The following is a 19,712-nucleotide window of genomic DNA, read 5'->3' as shown; positions in this document are numbered from 1 at the left end:
AACTAACTTTGCTCAACCAGAGCTGGATTCTGAGTACCTCGTATCGAATCCAGCTCTGCCTTACCGGTCCGAGGCTTAGTGGCTGTATGAGCAACGATTGGCCGGTTGCTCAGTTGGGGGGGCGGGACAAAGAACCGGATGTGGGTCTCTCTCTGTCAGAATGCGATTACAACCTCTGCCGGCTGATTAGAGGCGCCTGCACAGAGATGAGGAAGAGTGCCCTTAGGGTGTGTCTCTCCGCATGCAACGCTAGGTGGCGCCACACTCATCAATGTGTGGGTGGCAAAAATGCATCCGGCTGCTGCCCATGTTTCGGAGGGGATATGGGTTAGCTTCGATCTCCTCGGTCAGGGCAGGGTTCGGCATAGACAGAGAGGAAGCACGATGCAAATTGAATAATTGGATGCGCTAAAGGAGGAGAAAAAGGGGAAAAATTCAAAATAAAAAGTAATAAAAAAATTACTTTGCTGGCTGCTCCGTTTCCATCCGCCTCATTTGACATATTGCTGCACTGAATGATGGGATTGCCGTTACAGTTAAGGAAGCACATAGAGCTCCATTATTCTGTCAGAAATTTTTTCTAAATAAGGCATCTCAGTAGGCAGCATTTTTTTAAATGCATTTTCTCCCCATTTTCCTCCCGATTTAACGCACTCAGTTTGTTTTCCGCTGCTGAGAGATACCAGATTGCATCCGAGGAGAGCACGTCGCTGTACACGCCTCTTCCCACACTTGCATAACCCTTCTCTTCTCACCCCTGCATTCTGCACAGGCGTCTCTTCCGCCAATCAGGGTCCTTACACAGCGTATGAAGACCCAACCACACACTCACACATAGTCCGGCCCCCACCCTGCAGATACGTTGGCCAATTAGTATCTGCTGCAGGCAATGGCAATTATGCCCAGCCGACCGGTGGCAACGCCGAGTTTCGAACCGAGGAGTTCATAATCTCGGTGCTGGTGTGCTAGTGGAATATCCTGCTACGCCACCTGGGTGCCTAGTAGGCAGCATTTTGAGGCATCTAACAATTTAGACAGGCTTTCTTTCGGGAGTGTGTATAGGATGACGTAAAATGCTGTCTATGTAGAGAGCTCACTAGGTTTTCAGACAGACCCATCTACCTACCTATGTACCTACCGACCTATCTATCTATACGTCTGTCCATTTGTCTATCGATCTGTCCATCTGTCTATCTGTCTAGTCATTGATGATAAATCTGCTGTTTGCTGATGCATAAAAATGTAACATGGTAAAATGCAGGTCTGGTAATTAACCATAACTATTAAATTAAAATAACTGCAGTTTGTAACAGCTCTACTCTTGGGTCACTGAAATGAGTTTCACATCTGCAAAATCTCTGCTCACTTCATGTATTGAGTACTCGGCTTAACCTTCGACGTTTACGTCTTTCCAGGTGTTCACCACATACTCCAATGAAGACTACGACAGACGTAACGATGACGTGGACCCAATGGCAGCCTCAGCCGAGTACGAGCTGGAGAAGAGAGTGGAGAGGCTGGACCTTTTCCCCGTGGAACTGGAAAAAGGTAGCGTACAGTGCGTCGTGTGAAGAACGGCACGCATTTTAGCAAATAATTACAAACGTTTCACTTCATTCAAAACGTATAGTAACCGCTTCATCCAGGTTAGGGTTACAATAGATCCGGTGCCATTCAGAAACGCTTGGCGCAAGGTAGCAGCTCACTTCACTTCATTCACTTACTCGGCCATGCTGTTAGTACAGATGGCACATGGTGGTGGGTGGGTGTGGGCATATATCAGTGCACCCTTAGTACCGGTCCCAAGCCCGGATAAATAGGAGGTTTGCATTAGGAAGGGCATTTTCTTGTAAAAACTGTACCAAATTGAATACTAGAGGAATCATCTATTGTGGCGACCCCTAATGGGAGCAGCCGAATTAAATAATTCATAATCACTCAATCTTGGGAGTGCAGGGGTTGGAACCCAGGTCTGCAAGGCCCTAATGATATGTGGCAGCCTCACTCACTACCAGCATCACACTTACTACCATGATACAATTATACCAGTCCTACACACTCAAACACATTCTTTTAGGATACCCTCATACCAGCTTCAGACTCACTACCATGTCATGGTCACTACTGGGTTACAAATATCCCCCTCTATTCCAGATATTCCAAATATTCCAGCTGTGCCTTATACAATGCATGAAACTCCACATCATATAGTCTGAATGATTAATTCTGGATACAGCTGTAGTTACTGAGATGCTACAGTATGTGCTGCATGATAAAAAGTGCTTAAATACCAACAAAAAATGGGCCCAGGGCATCTCGCTGGTTTGAATCTCAGCTCTGCTACCAGCAGGCTGGGTGCCTACGTGAACAATGATTGGCTTGTTGTTCAAGGGAGGCTGCAGGGGGGATTCCTCATAATTGCAATTACACAATTTTGACCTCTGCTGGCTGAATAATGGCACCTGCACAGAGACGGGGGAATAATGTAATCAGGGTGTGACTCTCCGTAGAAAAAAGCTGATCCACGACTCTCCTCGTGCAGGTGATAAAAATGCAGTCGGCTACTGCACGTGTCGGAGGGGGTGTGTGTTAGTCATGGCTCTCCTCAGTCAGAGTGGAGGTCAGCATCAGTAGAGAGGAAGCGTAATGCAATCGGGTCATTGGATACGACTAGATTGTAGAATGTAAATATTTAATATTTTTGATATTTTAATTATAAAATGATAAATAAGGCCAGACTTTATCTTTTAAACATGCAAAATATTTAATTGTGGTTCTGTTCTGACAGATGGTGACGGGTTAGGGATCAGTATTATTGGAATGGGTGCCGGTGCAGACATGGGTCTGGAGAAACTTGGAATCTTTGTCAAGACTGTGACAGAAGGAGGTGCTGCTCACCGTGACGAAAGGTCAGAAACGGTTTGAAATGTAATGAACGGGTTTTGTGGAAAGTCATTACCTTTAAAGGTTAACCCTACGTTCAGACCAGCAGCGATGCAATAAAGCAACAGGCTGTTCATGTGAATTAGAGCTTATTTCCGGTGACAGGAGGTGGGGCGAACGTTGGTGACGTGAAGTGGGTGGAGTCGGCTATGATAAAAAGTTGAGCAAACAGCTCTCTGTAGATCCTAGCCATTAAAGTATGTCATATTGTAATGGCATTTGCTTTTTTGGCTTGTTGTCAGTTAAACCCTTGTGTGGGTCACCAGCCAAAAAATGAATTTTAACAGGCACATAAACACAAAATGAACATACACAAACCAACCAGGTCTCAAATCAGAACTGTTTTACATCTGTATGAGACATCTGTAGCACCACTCTGTTCTTGTCACTGGTCAGATATTGAAAATCAAGTTAAATGAGTCATACACTATATTGCCAAAAGTATTTACTCACCCATCCAAATCATTGAATTCAGGTGTTCCAATCACTTCCATGGCCACAGGTGTATAAAACCAAGCACCTAGGCATGCAGACTGCTTCTACAGACATTAGTGAAAGAATGGGTCGCTCTCAGGAGCTCAGTGAATTCCAGCGTGGTACCGTGATGGGATGCCACCTGTGCAACAAGTCCAGTCGTGAAATTTCCTCACTACTAAATATTCCACAGTCGACTGTCAGTGCTATTATAGCAAAGTGGAAGCGATTGGGAACGACAGCAACTCAGCCACGAAGTGGTAGCCACATAAAATGACAGAGCGGGGTCGGCGGATGCTGAGGCTCATAGTGCACAGAGGTCCCAACTTTCTGCGGAGTCGATCGCTACAGACCTCCAAACTTCATGTGGCCTTCAGATTAGCTCAAGAACAGTGTGTAGAGAGCTTCATGGTGCACAATGGTGTAAAGCCCGCCGCCACTGGACTCTAGAGCAGTGGAGACGTGTTCTCTGGAGTGACGAATCGCGCTTCTCCGTCTGGCAATCCCATGGACGAGTCTGGGTTTGGCGGTTGCCAGGAGAACGGTACTTGTCTGACTGCATTGTGCCAAGTGTAGAGTTTGGTGGAGGGGGGATTATGGTGTGGGGTTGTTTCTCAGGAGTTGGGCTCGGCCCCTTAGTTCCAGTGAAAGGAACTCTTAATGCTTCAGCTTACCAAGAGATTTTGGACAACTTCATGCTCCCAACTTTGTAAGAACAGTTTGGGGATGGCCCCTTCCTGTTCCAACATGACTGCGCACCAGTGCACAAAGCAAGCTCCATAAAGACATGGATGAGTGTGTTTGGTGTGGAAGAACTTGATCGGCCTGCACAGAGTCCTGACCTCAACCCGATAGAACACCTTTGGGATGAATTAGAGCGGAGACTGCGAGCCAGGCCTTCTCGTCCAACATCAGTGTCTGACCTCACAAATGCGCTTTTGGAAGAATGGTCAAACATTACCATAAACACACTCCTAAACCTTGTGGAAAGCCTTCCCAGAAGAGTTGAAGCTGTTATAGCTGCAAAGGGTGGGCCGACATGATATTAAACCCTATGGATTAAGAATGGGACGTCACTCAAGTTCATATGAGTGTGAAGGCAGACGAGTGAATACTTTTGGCAATATAGTGTATTTAACCTACAGTGTTAATTAAACAATGTTTTTTTTTTGTCAGTTACCATCCCTAGTAATCACTTATTATTGGACTTCCTAACCTGCAAGGTTGCCAGATGTTTAAAAAACAAAAAGCTTAATAATGAAAATAACATACATGTGAACAATATACTCATTTTAAGTTGCTCTTAAGCAGCTTCAATTCCTCTTGGGGGCGGCACGGTGGCTTAGTGGGTAGCACTGTCGCCTCAAAGCAAGAAGGTCCTGTGTTCGATTCCAAGATGGAGCGGTCCGCGTCCTTGTGGAGGCTTTAGGCTACATCATGTAAACCACAGTGGGACCAGATTGCTACCTTTTTTTTTATTTTATTTTATTTATGCATTTTCTCCCCTTTTTCTCCCTTTTTAAGTGCATCCAATTGCCCGATTGCGTCATGCTTCCTCTCCACCAATGCCGATCCCTGCTCTGATTGAGAAGAACGAAGCTAACCCACGCCCCCTCCGACACGTGGGCAGCAGCCGTATGCATCTTATCACCTACACTTTGACAAGTGCAGTGCAGTGCAGCTCAGCGTTGTGTACGGTGAGACACACCCTGAGAGCACTCTTTTCTCATCTCTGTGCAGGCACCATCAATTGCACCAGTCATGAGAGAGAGACCCCATCCGGCTTAGTCTCGCCTATATCTGAACAACAGGCCAATCGTTGTTCATGTGGCCGCTCAGCCTAGCCGGCAGGCAGAGCTGGGATTCGATACGATGTATTCGAGATCCAGCTCTGGTTCCAGCGTGTGTTTTTACCGCTGCGCCGCCTGAGAGACTTGCTACCATTTTATTAATTAAATATATTTCATTTTGCATTTTGTCGCTGTAAAAATCATGGATAACACGTGGGTCACTTGAAAAGTTTGAAAAAGCCGGAGTTAAACCATGCCAACCAAGCGACCACAGGCGATGACGACACTGCTGGTGTGAACACGGTTACAAGAGGTGAAAAATCGCTGATGGTCTGAATATAGGGTAAATGTAGCATTAACAAGCATTTAGACCTAATTACCAGCAAATGAGACTGTACATACATGAGAACATATATTTATTATCTTTATGACATTAATAGCCAGGATTTTTTGGACCTAAATGATAGCTCCAGCATTATTATCACACTTTATCCTATGTACGTCTTACTATTATTATCATTATTTTTTTATTTACTGAATCTCATAGTACATAACAACTAAATGTAGTAAATGCACTAAATAAAAGGAAATCATAATAATTTGCTTTCCTGATGCAGGATCCAGGTGAATGACCTGATAGTGGAGGTAGATGGCACCAGTCTGGTTGGTGTGACACAGAATTTTGCAGCATCTGTTCTAAGAAACACCACCGGCACTGTCAAGTAAGTACAAATCCTACACTGGTAAACCTAATAGACCGACCACCTTCAACACTAGTGTAGTTATTAAAGGACGATAAGGACATGATGCATATACAGTACATATAAATATACACCGATCAGGCATAACATTATGACCACCTTCCTAATATTGTGTTGGTCCCCCTTGTGCTGCCAAAACAGCCCTGACCCGTCGAGGCATGGACTCCACTAGACCCCTGAAGGTGTGCTGTGGTATCTGGCACCAAGATGTTAGCAGCAGATCCTTTAACTCCTGTAAGTTGTGAGGTGGGGCCTCCATGGATGGGACTTGTTTGTCCAGCACATCCCACAGATGCTCGATCGGATTGAGGCCAAGTCAACACCTCAAACCCAAGGTTTCCCAAAGCATCACAATGCCTCCTGGTGCCATGTGTTCCCCCCCGTAAGCAACGCACACGCATCCGGCCAGCCACGTGATGTAAAAGAAAACATGATTCATCAGACCAGTTCACCTTCTTCCATTGCTCCGTGGTCCAGTTCCGATGCTCACGTGCCCATTATTGGGCATGGGCACGGGCACCCGACTGTTCTGCGGCCATGCAGCCCCATACGCAACAAACTGTGATGCACTGTGTATTCTGACACCTTTCTATCAGAACCAGCATTAACTTCTTCAGCAGTTTGAGCTACAGTAGCTCGTCTGTTGGATCGGACCACACGGGCCAGCCTTCGCTCCCCACGTGCATCAATGCGCCTTGGCCGCCCATGACCCTGTCGCTGGTTTACCACTGTTCCTTCCTGGGACCACTTTTGATAGATACTGACCACTGCAGACCGGGAACACCCCACAAGAGCTGCAGTTTTGGAGATGTTCTGACCCAGTCGTCTAGCCATCACAATTTGGTCCTTGTCAAACTCGCTCAAATCCTCACGCTTGTGCATTTTTCCTGCTTCTAACATCAACTTTGAGGATAAAATGTTCACTTGCTGCTTAATATATCCCACCTACTAACAGGTGCTGTGATGAAGAGCTAATCAGTGTTATTCACTTCACCTGTCAGTGGTCATAATGTTATGCCTGGTCGGTGTACATATGGGAAAATTATTATGCTGAAATGTGAGAAACTATCAGATTTTTATACAACCAGGCAAAGTAATCAATCACTGTTTTTATATTCTCAGGGGTGTGTATTGTGCATAATATTTCAACAAGACGTCTGTGGATTGGTTTTTGATGTGATTAAGTTAGTCAAACCACATTCTAAACAGTGCTTCCATTATTCTGCCCTCATAATTACCTTTATATTAAATATAATGGCAAACCCACAAAATTAGCCCATTTATGAAACGACAGTATTGTGGAGCAATACCCAAAATTCACAAAAAAAAACTGCATTCCTTGCCACACCGGGTAATACCAGACGTGAAAAGGATCTGAATGACGTAAACATACCTAACTGGCACACATCTCCCTACCACCACCTGCGCTGTGTGCCGAGCACATAGCATCATTAGGGACCCCCATCACCCCAGCCATACACTGTATATAACCTTCTGCCATCTGGGAGGAGATACAGTTGGATATGTGCCAGGACCAGTCGGCTCAGGAACAGTTTCTTCCCCACATCAATCACTGTGCTGAACTCCACACTACACCGTTAACACCACTAACACCCTGGACTACACACTACACCTATTATTTATTATCATTTCTACCTGCACTTTACATAAAACCTTCTACCTCACACATATCTGCATAATACCCATTAAGACCCTATGTATAGTTCAGTTTAATTAGCATTATTAAAATTATTATACATTCCTATGCTTATTATTGTTATTATTATTATTATTATGTATATATTACTATGTATATGGACCTAGTACCATATATGTAAATAGCTGTAACTATCTAACACTGTATTTTAGGGTTTAAAACTGGGTACGCTTGTTTCTACTCTCCTCCTTCCCCAAAATATACCACACTAGATCTTGTTTCAGCAGCACTAAAACTTCCAATGTTCAACTGTTCCATTATCACAAACCACAATACACTCAGGAACCAGGAGGAATAATTTACACCTAATCGTACTTCCCTAATATGTGTGTGAAGCTTTGAATAAGAAATCTGCTACAGTACGTACCGTATATGCAGGAAACCAAGGCTCTCTATTGCCCCTCCTTAAATAAAAAAACCTGCCTGCTTTAAAGCCAGACAGTTTTAATGAGGTGTAAAGTAAACCAGTCTCAGCAGCCAAACCCTCAAACATCTGCAGTTATAAATGATCTAATTATTTACACAGGAGTAAACACACCTTCGTCCCAACTTTTTTGGAGTGTGTTGCCGGTATCAAATCCTAAATGTGTTAATAATTACAAAATAATAATAATAAAATAAAATGAAGTTAATCAATAAAACACAGAAAATCTTACCTTTTTAGTTTTGTCAGTTAAATAAAGATTTAGGAGACCTTAATAAATCACAGATTCTTCTTTTCACTTCATTTTATAAAAAGACCAAAAGGTTTGTATTTTATTTTTGCTGCACTGTGCCATAACATTGCTTTTATAAATTCACTTTCCTTATTTTTAGCTAGATTCAAGTCTTAATATTTGTAAAGGCAACAGTCATAATGGAAACTTTACGTACTCGCCTCTTTCCGAAACAAGCATTATTAATAGAAATAGAAATTAGCAGTGGATGGGGTTACATAATCATCCATGTTGGTGCAGCAATTTAGTTGTGCTCTTTTCTTAATTAATTTAGCACTGTATTTTATGTTTTATGCATAAACGTAGGCTTGTTTACTCCTCTTTTTAATAAAACAATAAGCTGGGTATTATATAGAATTATTATAGTTATTATTATTATATAAGATTTTATAGAATTAATTTGTATAATGATTACTCTTTCTAATAAAACTAAGCTATGTATTATATAGTACTACAATTACTCCTTTTTAAAAAAAGCAATAATCTGGGTATTATATATTATTATTATAGAGTTATTATATTTAAATATAAAGAATTATTAATGATTATTATGATTACTCTTCTTTTAAATAAAACAATAATCTGGGTATTATATTATTATTATTATAGAGTTATTATTATATAGAAATATAAAGAATTATTAATGAGTTATGATTACTTCTCTTTTAAATAAAACAATAATCTGTGTATTATATAGAATTATAATTATAAAGTTAATATATAGAATTAAACAGAATTATTATTATAACGTTATTATTATATAGAATTGTTTTTTAGTATTATGATTATTCCTGTAAAACAAATAGCTGGGTATTATATAGAATTATTATTTTACAGTTATTATTACAGTGGGGCCAAAAAGTATTTAGTCACTGATTGTGCAGGTTCTCCTACTTAGAAAGATGAGAGAGGTCTGTAATTTTCATCATAGGTACACTTCAACTTTGAGAGACAAAATGAGGAAAAAAAATCCAGGAAATCACATTGTACGATTTATAAAGAATTTATTTGTAAATTATGGTGGAAAATAAGTATTTGATCAATAACAAAAGTTCAACTCAATACTTTGTAACATAACCTTTGTTGGCAATGACAGAGGTCAAACGTTTCCTGTAAGTCTTCACCAGGTTTGCACACACTGTAGCTGGTATTTTGGCCCATTCCTCCATGCAGATCTCCTCTAGAGCAGTGATGTTTTGGGGCTGTCGCTGGGCAACACGGACTCCACAAATTTTCTATGGGGTTGAGGTCTGGAGACTGGCTAGGCCACTCCAGGACCTTGAAATGCTTTTTACGGAGTCACTCCTTCGTTGCCCGAGCGGTGTGTTTGGGATCATTGTCATGCTGGAAGACCCAGCCACGTTCCATCTTCAATGCTCTCACTGATGGAAGGAGGTTTTGGCTTAAAATCTCACGATACATGGCCCCGTTCATTCTTCCCTTAATACGGATCAGTCGTCCTGTCCCCTTTGCAGAAAAACAGCCCCAAAGCATGATGTTTCCACCCCCATGCTTCAGAGTAGGTATGGTGTTCTTGGGTTCTTCTTCTTCCTCCAAACACGACGAGTTGAGTTTTTACCAAAAAGTTTCATTTTGGTTTCATCTGACCACATGATATTCTCCCAATCCTCTTCTGGATCATCTATATGCTCTCTGGCAAACTTCAGACGGGCCTGGACACGCCTGGCACTGCAGGATTTGAGTCCCTCTCGGCGTAGTGTGTTACTGATGGTAGCCTTTGTTACTTTGGTCCCAGCTCTCTGCAGGTTATTCATCAGGTCCCTCCGTGTAGTTCTGGGATTTTTGCTCACCGTTCTCATGATCATTTTGACCCCACGGGATGAGATCTTGACCCCAAGGGAGATTATTAATGGTCTTGTATGTCTTCCATTTTCTTACAATTGCTCCCACAGTTGATTTATTCACACCAACCTGCTTGCCTATTGTAGATTCACTCTTCCCAGCCTGGTGCAGGTCTACAATTTTCTTCCTGGTGTCCTTCGACAGCTCTTTGGTCTTGGCCATGGTTGAGTTTGGAGTCTGACTGTTTGAGGCTGTGGACAGGTGTCTTTTATACAGATAACGAGGTCAAACAGGTGCCATTAATACAGGTAACGAGTGGAGGACAGAAGAGCTTCTTAAAGAAGTTACAGGTCTGTGAGAGCCAGAAATCTTGCTTGTTTGTTATTGACCAAATACTTATTTTCCACCATAATTTACAAATAAATTCTTTAAAAATCCTACAATGTGATTTCCTGGATTTTTTTTTCTCATTTTGTCTCTCATAGTTGAAGTGTACCTATGATGAAAATTACAGACCTCTCTCATCTTTCTAAGTAGGAGAACTTGCACAATCAGTGGCTGACTAAATACTTTTTGACCCCACTGTACTCCTTTTTTTAAAAAGCAATAATCTGGGTATTATATATTATTATTATAGAGTTATTATATTTAAATATAAAGAATTATTAATGATTATTATGATTACTCTTCTTTTAAATAAAACAATAATCTGGGTATTATATTATTATAGAGTTATTATTATATAGAAATATAAATAATTATTAATGAGTTATGATTACTTCTCTTTTAAATAAAACAATAATCTGTGTATTATATAGAATTATACAGAATTAGTAATGTTACTAATAACAATTAGTGAATTATTAATGAGCATTATGATTACTCTTCTTTTTAATGAAACAATAAGCTGAGTATTACATAGAATTATAATTATAAAGTTAATGTTATATAGAATTAAACAGAATTATTATTATAAAGTTATTATTATACAGAATTATTCGTTAGTATTATGATTATTCCTGTAAAACAAATAGCTGGGTATTATATAGAATTATTATTTTACAGTTATTATTATATAGAATTATACATTTTACATTTTCATCATTTAGCAGACACTTTTATCCAAAGCGACTTACACAGTGAGCGGAACACGATGAGCAATTGAGGGTTAAGGGCCTTGCTCAGGGACCCAACAGTGGCAACTTGGTGGTGGCGGGGCTTGAACCGGCAACCTTCTGTTTACTAGTCCAATACCTTAACCACTGAGCTATCACTGGCCCAATATATACAGAATATACAGAATTAGTCATTAGTATGATTACTCCTCTTTTTAATATAACAATAAGCTTGGTATCATATAGAGTTATAATTATAGAGTTATTTTATTTATTATTAATTGGTATTAAATTATTTTTTAATAAAACAAGCAGGGTATTATATAGAATTATATGGTTATTATATATAAGTATTATTATATAGAATCATTATAGAGTTATTATATAAAACTTTAGAGAATTAGTAATTATTATTATGGTTACTCCTCTTTTTAATAAAACAGCTCTGTATTATACAGAACTAATAGAGTTATTATTTTATAGAATTTTTATTATATAGAATTATGAATTAGTATTATATAGAACTATAAAATACACTGATAAAGTGTTTTGTTTGTTTTTGCAACACCATTTTATAGGTCAACATAGTAAAGCAGTTCTGCTGGTGGTTGACAGTGCAAAAGTTGACGGGCGGAGCAGTAACAGAATGTAGTGTATTGTAAATGCTTTTCTCGGGCTGCTCGGCTAAGCTGACCGGTTCATTTTGTGTGCACGTTGCAGGTTTATAATTGGACGGGAGAAGCCAGGCGAGCAGAGTGAGGTGGCCCAGCTGATCCAGCAGACACTGGAACAGGAACGATGGCAGAGGGAGATGATGGAGCAGCGCTATAACCAGTACATGGAGGAGGATGAAGAGGTCAGGATACACACACACACAGAAACACTTCACACCCAGCTGCAAACCTTCTCACACAGACTAAACAAGAGAACTGGCAGGAGGTCGAGACCTCGTTTAGCTGGATAACGGGTACATGCTGAACACTGGGAACAAGTCAGGAACAGATAGTGGGGAGCACCAGTGACACCTCCTACAGCTGCAACAAAGACTAAAACAATAATATGAAAGCATATGGGCAAGTACCATTACCCCCGTGTTCTGTTAAGACCCAAGACCCAGGAGCCTTTTAACCACCAGCTCACAAAATATCTTAAGCCTTTTTCAATCAGCTGGATACTTCATGACCTCTTCTTATTTTATGGAAACGGCAAATTTTTATATTGATATTGTTTCAAACAGCCCTAATTCATACACTTCAGCTGCAGCTAGAATACATGATTAAGACAATAGATTTCCATGTTTTTAGCTCACTCTCTTACACACACACACACTTTACCAAATCACCTACACATTACACCTGCAGAAGCTTTTATGACACCCCATTTCCCCCTCATTCCCCCTCTGCATCTTGCATATCAGCTTCCACTCTTTTGGAAGGGCTTTCTACAAGTTTTTGCAGTTTGTCTGTTTAATAGGAATACGAATACCTTTATTGTCATTGTACAACCCCAAATCAGAAAAAGTTGGGACAGCATGGAAAACGCAAATAATAATAAAAAAAAAACAGAGTTTCTTGTATTTACTTTGACTTTTATTTGATTGCAGACAGGATGAACCCTAGATATTTCATGTTTTATCTGCTCAACTTCATTTCATGTATTGATAAACATCAATTCCTGCATTTCAGGCCTGCAACACATTTCAAAGAAATGTACCACTCTGTAATGTTGCTATTCCTTTTCACCAAAGTTAAAAGACGTTTTGGCACCGAGGAGACCAAGTGATTTAGTGTTTCAGGTTTTATTTTGTCTCATTCGTCCTGCAAACACGTCTTAAGATGTGCAACAGTACGGGGGGTCGTCATTGTAGCATTGTCCATTTCAAAATTCTCCACACATTCTCTATTGTGGACAGGTCAGGACTGCAGGCAGGCCAGTCCAGTACCCGTACCCTCTTCTTCCGCAGGCATGCCTTTGTAATGTGTGCAGCATGTGGTTTGCCATCACAGAAGTGTAAATGACCTTTGCCGAGGGCACTGACACACCCACATACCATGACAGACCCTGGCTTTTGGTCTTGTACCTGATAACAGTCTGGATGGTCCTTTTCATCTTTGGTCCGGAGCACACGGCGTCCATTTTTTCCAAAAAAGACCTGAAATGCTGATTCATCTGACCACAATACACGTTTCCACTGTGTGATGGTCCATCCTAGATGCCTCCGAGCCCAGAGAAGTAGACGCTGCTTCTGTTTTGCACAGTAAAGTATTAAGTAGCATTTGTGCATGTAACTCTGTATTGTAGTGCTTGACAAAGGTTTACCAAAGTAGCTGTTGTTGAGTGGCGGTTCTTGATGCAGTGCCGTATGAGGGATCGAATATCACGAGCGTTCAGCTTAAGTTTGCACCCTTGGCCTTTATGCACTGAAATGCCTCCTGATTCTTTGAATGGTTTAATGATATTATGCACTGTAGAGGGAGAAATATGCAAATCCCTTCCAATCTTTCTTTGAGGTACATTGTTTTTAAACATTTTAATAATTTTCTCACACATTTGTTGATAAACTGGAGATCCTCTGATCATCTTTGCTCATCAAAGACTCAACCTTTCCTGGATGCTGCTTTTGTACCAAACCATGATTACAATCACCTGTTCGGAATCACATCATTATTACGTTTTTTCACCTAAACTTTTTTTGGAATGTGTTTCAGGCCTGAAATGCAGGAATGGATGTTTATTAACAAATGAAATGAAGTCAAGCAGACAAAACATGAAGTATCTCGGGTTCAAACCGTCTGCAATTAAATAAAAGTCAAAGTAAATGTAAGGAACACTGCATTTTTATTTTATTTGCATTTTCCATACTGTTCCAACTTTTTTCTGATTTGGGGTTGTACAAGTACAACGAGATTCAGTGTGCTCTGCTGTGGAAATAGAATAAATAGATAGAAAATAGTCCAGGAAATAGAACAGATTTATACAAGTAGCCCAGTGGAGAAAGTATGCTCCATAAATACATATGGACGAGCATAAAATATGTATGAATGTGCAAATTAGAAATAGGAGGTCGTAGTATAGGATTTTGGTACTACAACCCCTGGCAAAAATTATGGAATCACCACTCTTGGAAGATGTTCTGTCAATTGTTTAATTTTGTAGAAAAAAAATAAATCACAGACATGCCACAAAACTATCATTTTTCAAAATGTCAACCTTCTGGCATTAAGAAACAATAAAAAAAAGAAACAAATATAATAGTTGTGGTCAATCACAATTGCTTTTTTTAGATCAAGTAGAGGAAAAAAATATGGAATCACTCAAATCTGAGGAAAAAATTATGGAATCACTCTGTAATTTGCAGTTTAAAAACAAAACATCTGCAGCAGATTAGATTTGCTAATTATTCTTCAGTTTAAAAAGAGTGCTTACACCTCGGAGAGCTGTTGCACAAAGCAGATTGTCATGAATCATGGTTCCAACACAAGATATGTCAGTTGAAACAAATGAGAGGATTATAAAACTCCTTCAAGAAGATAAATCATTGTGGAATGTCGCAAAAGATGTTGGTTGTTCCCAGTAAGCTGTGTTTAAAATCTGGACCAAGTACAAACAAAATGGGAAGGTTGTAAAAGGGAAGCATACTGGTAGACCAAGTAAGACATCAAAGCATCAAGATAGAAAACTTAAAGCAATATGTCTTGAAAACAGAAAATGCACAACAAAACAAATGAGAAACAAGTGGCCGGAAAGTGGAGTCAATGTCTGTGACTGAACTGTAAGAAATCACCTAAAAGAAATGGGATTTACATACAGAAAAGCCAAACAAAAGCCATCATTAACACCTAAAAAGAAAAGAACAAGGTTAAAGTAGGCTAAAGAAAAGCAATCGTGGACTGTGGGTGACTGGATAAAAGTGATCTTCAGTGATGAATCGCGAATCTGCATTGGGCAAGGTGATGATGCTGGAACTTTTGTTTGGTGTCTGTCCAATGAAATTTATGAAGATAACTGCCTAAAGAAAACATGTTAATTTCCACAGTTGTTGATGATATGGGCCTGCATGTCGGGTAAAGGCACAGGGGAGATGGTCTTCAATAAATGCCAAAGTCCACATTGAAATTTTGGACGCTTTTCTTATTCCATCAGTTGAAAGGATGTTTGGTGATGATGACTTCATTTTTCAAGATGATAATGCATCTTGCCATAGGGCAAAGGACGTGAAAACTTTCCTTTAAGAAAACATATAATGTCAATGGCATGGCCTGCAAATAGTCCGGATCTCAATCCATTTGAAAATCTCTGGTGAAAATTGAAGAAAATGGTCAATGACAAGGTTCCAACCTGCAAAGCTGATCTGGCAACAGCAAGAGACAGTTGAAGGCAGATTGATGAAGAATACTGTTTGTCATTAGTTAACTCCATGCCTCAGAGAGTTTAAACCATTATAAAAGCCAGAGGTGGTGCAACAAAGTAATAATAATAATAATAATAATAATAATAATAATAATACATTTTATTTATAACGCACTTTACATTTGAAAACAAATCTCAAAGTGCTACAGAAAAACAGTAATATAAAACATGAAATATAAAACAAATATAAACATAGCATTATGAGACATACATCATAAAATCAGCGTTAATTTAACAGTCATAACATCTGTTAAAAAGAAAAGTTTTTAGACCCTTTTTAAAACTCTCAATCGTCTGTGGTGCCCTCAGATGGTCAGGAAGGGCATTCCATAGACGAGGAGCAGCAGAACAGAAAGCCCGATCACCCATGGTACTTAGTTTAGTTCTGGGAATGTGGAGAAGATTTGATTTTGCAGAACGGAGGGATCGCAATGAAATTTTAGGGGTAAGAAGTTCTTTCATGTAGGGCGGTGCATTTCCATAGATGCACTGATATGTAAGGAGAGAAATTTTATATTCTATCCTTGCAGAGACAGGGAGCCAGTGGAGTGAAAGAAGGATAGGTGTGATGTGCTCGTGTTTCCGTACTCTCAGCAGGATCCGTGCAGCACTATTCTGGATATACTGTAATCTCTGGAGACTCTTGGTAGAAATCCCGATGAGAAGTGCATTGCAGTAATCCAGCCTGGAGGAAACAAATGCGTGAACCAGCTTTTCAGCATCTGAGACGGTGATGGTAGGACGAAGTTTGGCAATGTTTCTGAGATGATAAAAGGAGGTCTTGCATAGATGTTTAATATTGGCTTCAAAAGTGAGTTGAGGGTCGAATTTTATGCCAAGATTGATAACCGTTGAAGAGGGAGAAATAGTATGACCAGCCAGTGTAATACTGGTTATAGGGGATGACTGGGTCTGGAGTGAGGTGCCAACCAACATCACTTCAGTTTTTGCACTATTTAGCTGAAGAAAGTTGTGTTTCATCCACAAACTTATCTCCTCCAGGCAGGCAGAGAGTATTGAAAGAGATGCTGATGAAGATGATGATGAGGGAGCAGCAGAATGGAGGGAATTTGTGTCAATTTTCATGTAAAGTTGTATATCATCAGCGTAGCAGTGAAATGAAACTCCATAGCGTTTTATAATTTGGCCAAGGGGAAGCATGTATAGGGTGAAAAGGACGGGGCCCAGGACTGACCCCTGGGGGACTCCGCATGTCACAGCATATGACTGGGACCTTGCATTTCCAATAGAGATGTACTCTGTTCTGTCGGTAAGATAGGACTGAAACCAAGCCAGGGCAGCATCAGTGAGTCCAATGGTGTGGTATAACCGGCGTAAGAGCATACCATGGTCAATGGTGTCAAATGCTGCCGATAAATCCAGGAGGACAAGCAGAGAAGGTGAGCCAGCGTCAGCCATCATCAGAAGGTCATTGGTAACTTTAACCAAGGCCGTTTCTGTGCTATGAGCAGAGCGGAAACCAGACTGAAATTTTTCAAAAAGGTTGTTGTGTTTAAGGTGATCCTGGAGATAAGTGTCAACTACTTTTTCCAATACCTTAGAGAGAAAAGGAAGATTGGAGATAGGCCTATAATTTGCCAAAACTTCAGGATCAAGTGCTGGTTTTTTTAGAAGTGGTCTAATTATGGCAGTTTTTAATGAAGGTGGAACATAGCCAGCTTGGAGGGAGAAATTTACTACAGTTGTAATCAGAGGACTTATAGTAACGGTGTGCACTTTTACTAAAGCAGTAGGAAAGGGGTCCAGGGCACAGGTGGAGGATTTCATCTTCCTGATAATGTCTTCAATCTGTTGTTGTGAGACTTCTGGGAAACAGTTAAGGGGCTGGGAAACCTCTGCCTGTGTATAAAAAAGAGTCTGCACTTGTAGAGAGTTGGTACTAGAGAGATCAGAGCGGATTGAGTCAATTTTTGTTTTGAAATAAGTCAAAGTTATTACAGCGCTCTTCTGTAGCTGTAGTGATTGAGGGGACCTGTGGGTTGAGGAGATAATTGATAGTGGAGAATAACTGTTTAGAATTCCCTGGACTGTTGTTAATGATGCTTGAATAGAATTGTGAGCGAGCCTCTCTAAGGGACCTTGAGTATGCCTTCTGATGTTCCCGATAGGCCAACTTGTGGACGGTGAGGCCGGAGGCTTTGTAGCAGCGCTCGAGGGCACGCCCAGCTGTCTTCATTTTCCGTAGTTCATTAGTGAACCAGGGGGCTGAGCAGGAGAAGGTGACTGTCTTGGTTTTAACAGGAGCATGGAGATCCAAAATGTTGCTTAGTGTTCTATTATAGAAATCCACTGCATCACTGACTGATGTAAAGTTTCCAGGAGGATTTGAATGAAGAAGATGCCGTAGATCAGCTGTCATGGTTTCTTGGTTAATATTTTTCAAATTCCTAAAACAAATTTGGCGTTTGGGCCTAAGGAGAGGTGTAAGAAATGGCAGATCCATAGACACCACCTTATGATCGGACACACCCAGATCATAAACAGATAGTCTGCTGACAGTGGCGGAACCAGTAATAACTAAATCAAGAGTGTGCCCCCTAGTATGTGTGGGGACATTAACAAGCTGCTTGAGATTAAAACAGTCAATTGTTTGCAGAAATTCAACTGCTGAGCAACAGGAGGGTGTGTCAACATGAATGTTAAAGTCCCCTAGTATTATAATGTTGGCAGAAGAAGTACAGAATAATGAGAGAAGGTTGTACATCTCAGAGAAGAAAGAATGGTTATATTTAGGAGGTCGATAAATGAGCAAAATTGTCACAGGGAAAGGGGGTTTACATCTGAATGCCAAACATTCAAAAGAAGACAGCTCGGGTAGAGGCAAAGTAAACAGATCCAAATCACTCCGGTAGATAACAGCCAGGCCACCACCACGACCAGTGCTACGGGATTTCTGAACATAACAATAACCAGGAGGACACGTCTCATTTAAAACAGAAAAAACCTCTGGTTGATGCCAGGTTTCTGTGAGACACATTAAATCCAGATATTTGTCCAGGATATGGTCGTGTATAATGGTGCAGTGTTTTCTAATGATTCCATAATTTTTTCCTCAGATTTGAGTGATTCCATATTTTTTTCCTCTACTTGATCTAAAAAAAAGCAATTGTGACTGACCACAACTATTATATTTGTTTCTTTTTTTATTGTTTCTTAATGCCAGAGGGTTGACAGTTTGAGAAATGATAGTTTTGTGGCATGTCTGTGATTTATTTTTTTTCTACAAAATTAAACAATTGAAAGAACATCTTCCAAGAGTGGTGATTCCATAATTTTTGCCAGGGGTTGTAGAATGCTCCCAGGGTATAATAGGGTATAAACCTGTGCATTTGTGAGGTCAGAGACTGGCTCGCAAATTCTGTTCTAGTTCGTGCCAAAGGTGTTTGATGGGGTAGAGGCCAGGGCTCGGTGCTGACCAGTCAACCATGCCATTGTCAATCCAGTCTCCAGACTGGAACCTATTAGAAACCCTTATAAATGTGATCGAAGAGAAGGTGAATGGTCACGAACCATCAAACAAACCAGTCACCCAACAGCAACACCAAGCACCTACTAGCATGTTTTTGGGAGGTGGGAGGAAACAGGTACCCAGATGAAAGCTATATAGACCAAACACAAGTCTCAAATGTCACTCGTCTGTCAATCATCATTAACTAATCCGTTTATGAGTTATTTAAATGTGTGAATTATTGCTTCCGTGCACCCTGTATTCACACCTTCATCCATCGTGGTGTGCTGCTGGGACAGATCTTTCTGCACTCCTCCTCCAGACAGCACAGCATAGCAGCATTTAGGTGTAAATCAAAGTGGTAAATAATTCAGCGTCGAAGCAAGATATGATTAAAGTGGGTAGGAGGTGGGTGTGAAAGTGAAGAGGATCAGGAGCGGTTGTTCAAACATCCAACTCGCCTCAGTGAGTCACGTAGAGCAGCTTTCATTTCTGAACTGATGAACAGGACAGA

At 40.5% G+C, this 19,712-nt stretch overlaps 1 protein-coding gene and 1 long non-coding RNA gene across 4 annotated transcripts in view; one reads left to right on the top strand and one right to left on the bottom strand.

Moving 5' to 3' along the window:
* Positions 1 to 19,712, bottom strand: part of LOC134336133 (uncharacterized) — an 83,051-nt gene that overhangs the window by 31,924 nt on the left and 31,415 nt on the right. The gene's annotated exons all lie outside the window — the stretch shown is intronic.
* The window catches only part of ppp1r9ba (protein phosphatase 1, regulatory subunit 9Ba), a 91,685-nt gene that overhangs the window by 54,476 nt on the left and 17,497 nt on the right, over positions 1 to 19,712 (top strand). For both annotated transcript variants that reach the window (XM_063018825.1, XM_063018824.1), the window contains exons 3-6: positions 1,416 to 1,548; positions 2,789 to 2,909; positions 5,825 to 5,929; positions 12,040 to 12,175. In XM_063018825.1, the coding sequence (XP_062874895.1) occupies positions 1,416 to 1,548; positions 2,789 to 2,909; positions 5,825 to 5,929; positions 12,040 to 12,175 (495 nt within the window). The remainder of the gene's footprint in view (positions 1 to 1,415; positions 1,549 to 2,788; positions 2,910 to 5,824; positions 5,930 to 12,039; positions 12,176 to 19,712) is intronic.

Source organism: Trichomycterus rosablanca, chromosome 22 (assembly GCF_030014385.1).
Source record: "Trichomycterus rosablanca isolate fTriRos1 chromosome 22, fTriRos1.hap1, whole genome shotgun sequence".
Taxonomy (NCBI): Eukaryota; Metazoa; Chordata; class Actinopteri; order Siluriformes; family Trichomycteridae; genus Trichomycterus; species Trichomycterus rosablanca.
The sequence above is the reverse complement of the archived record's forward strand: the minus strand, read 5'-3'. Positions and strand labels throughout refer to the sequence as shown.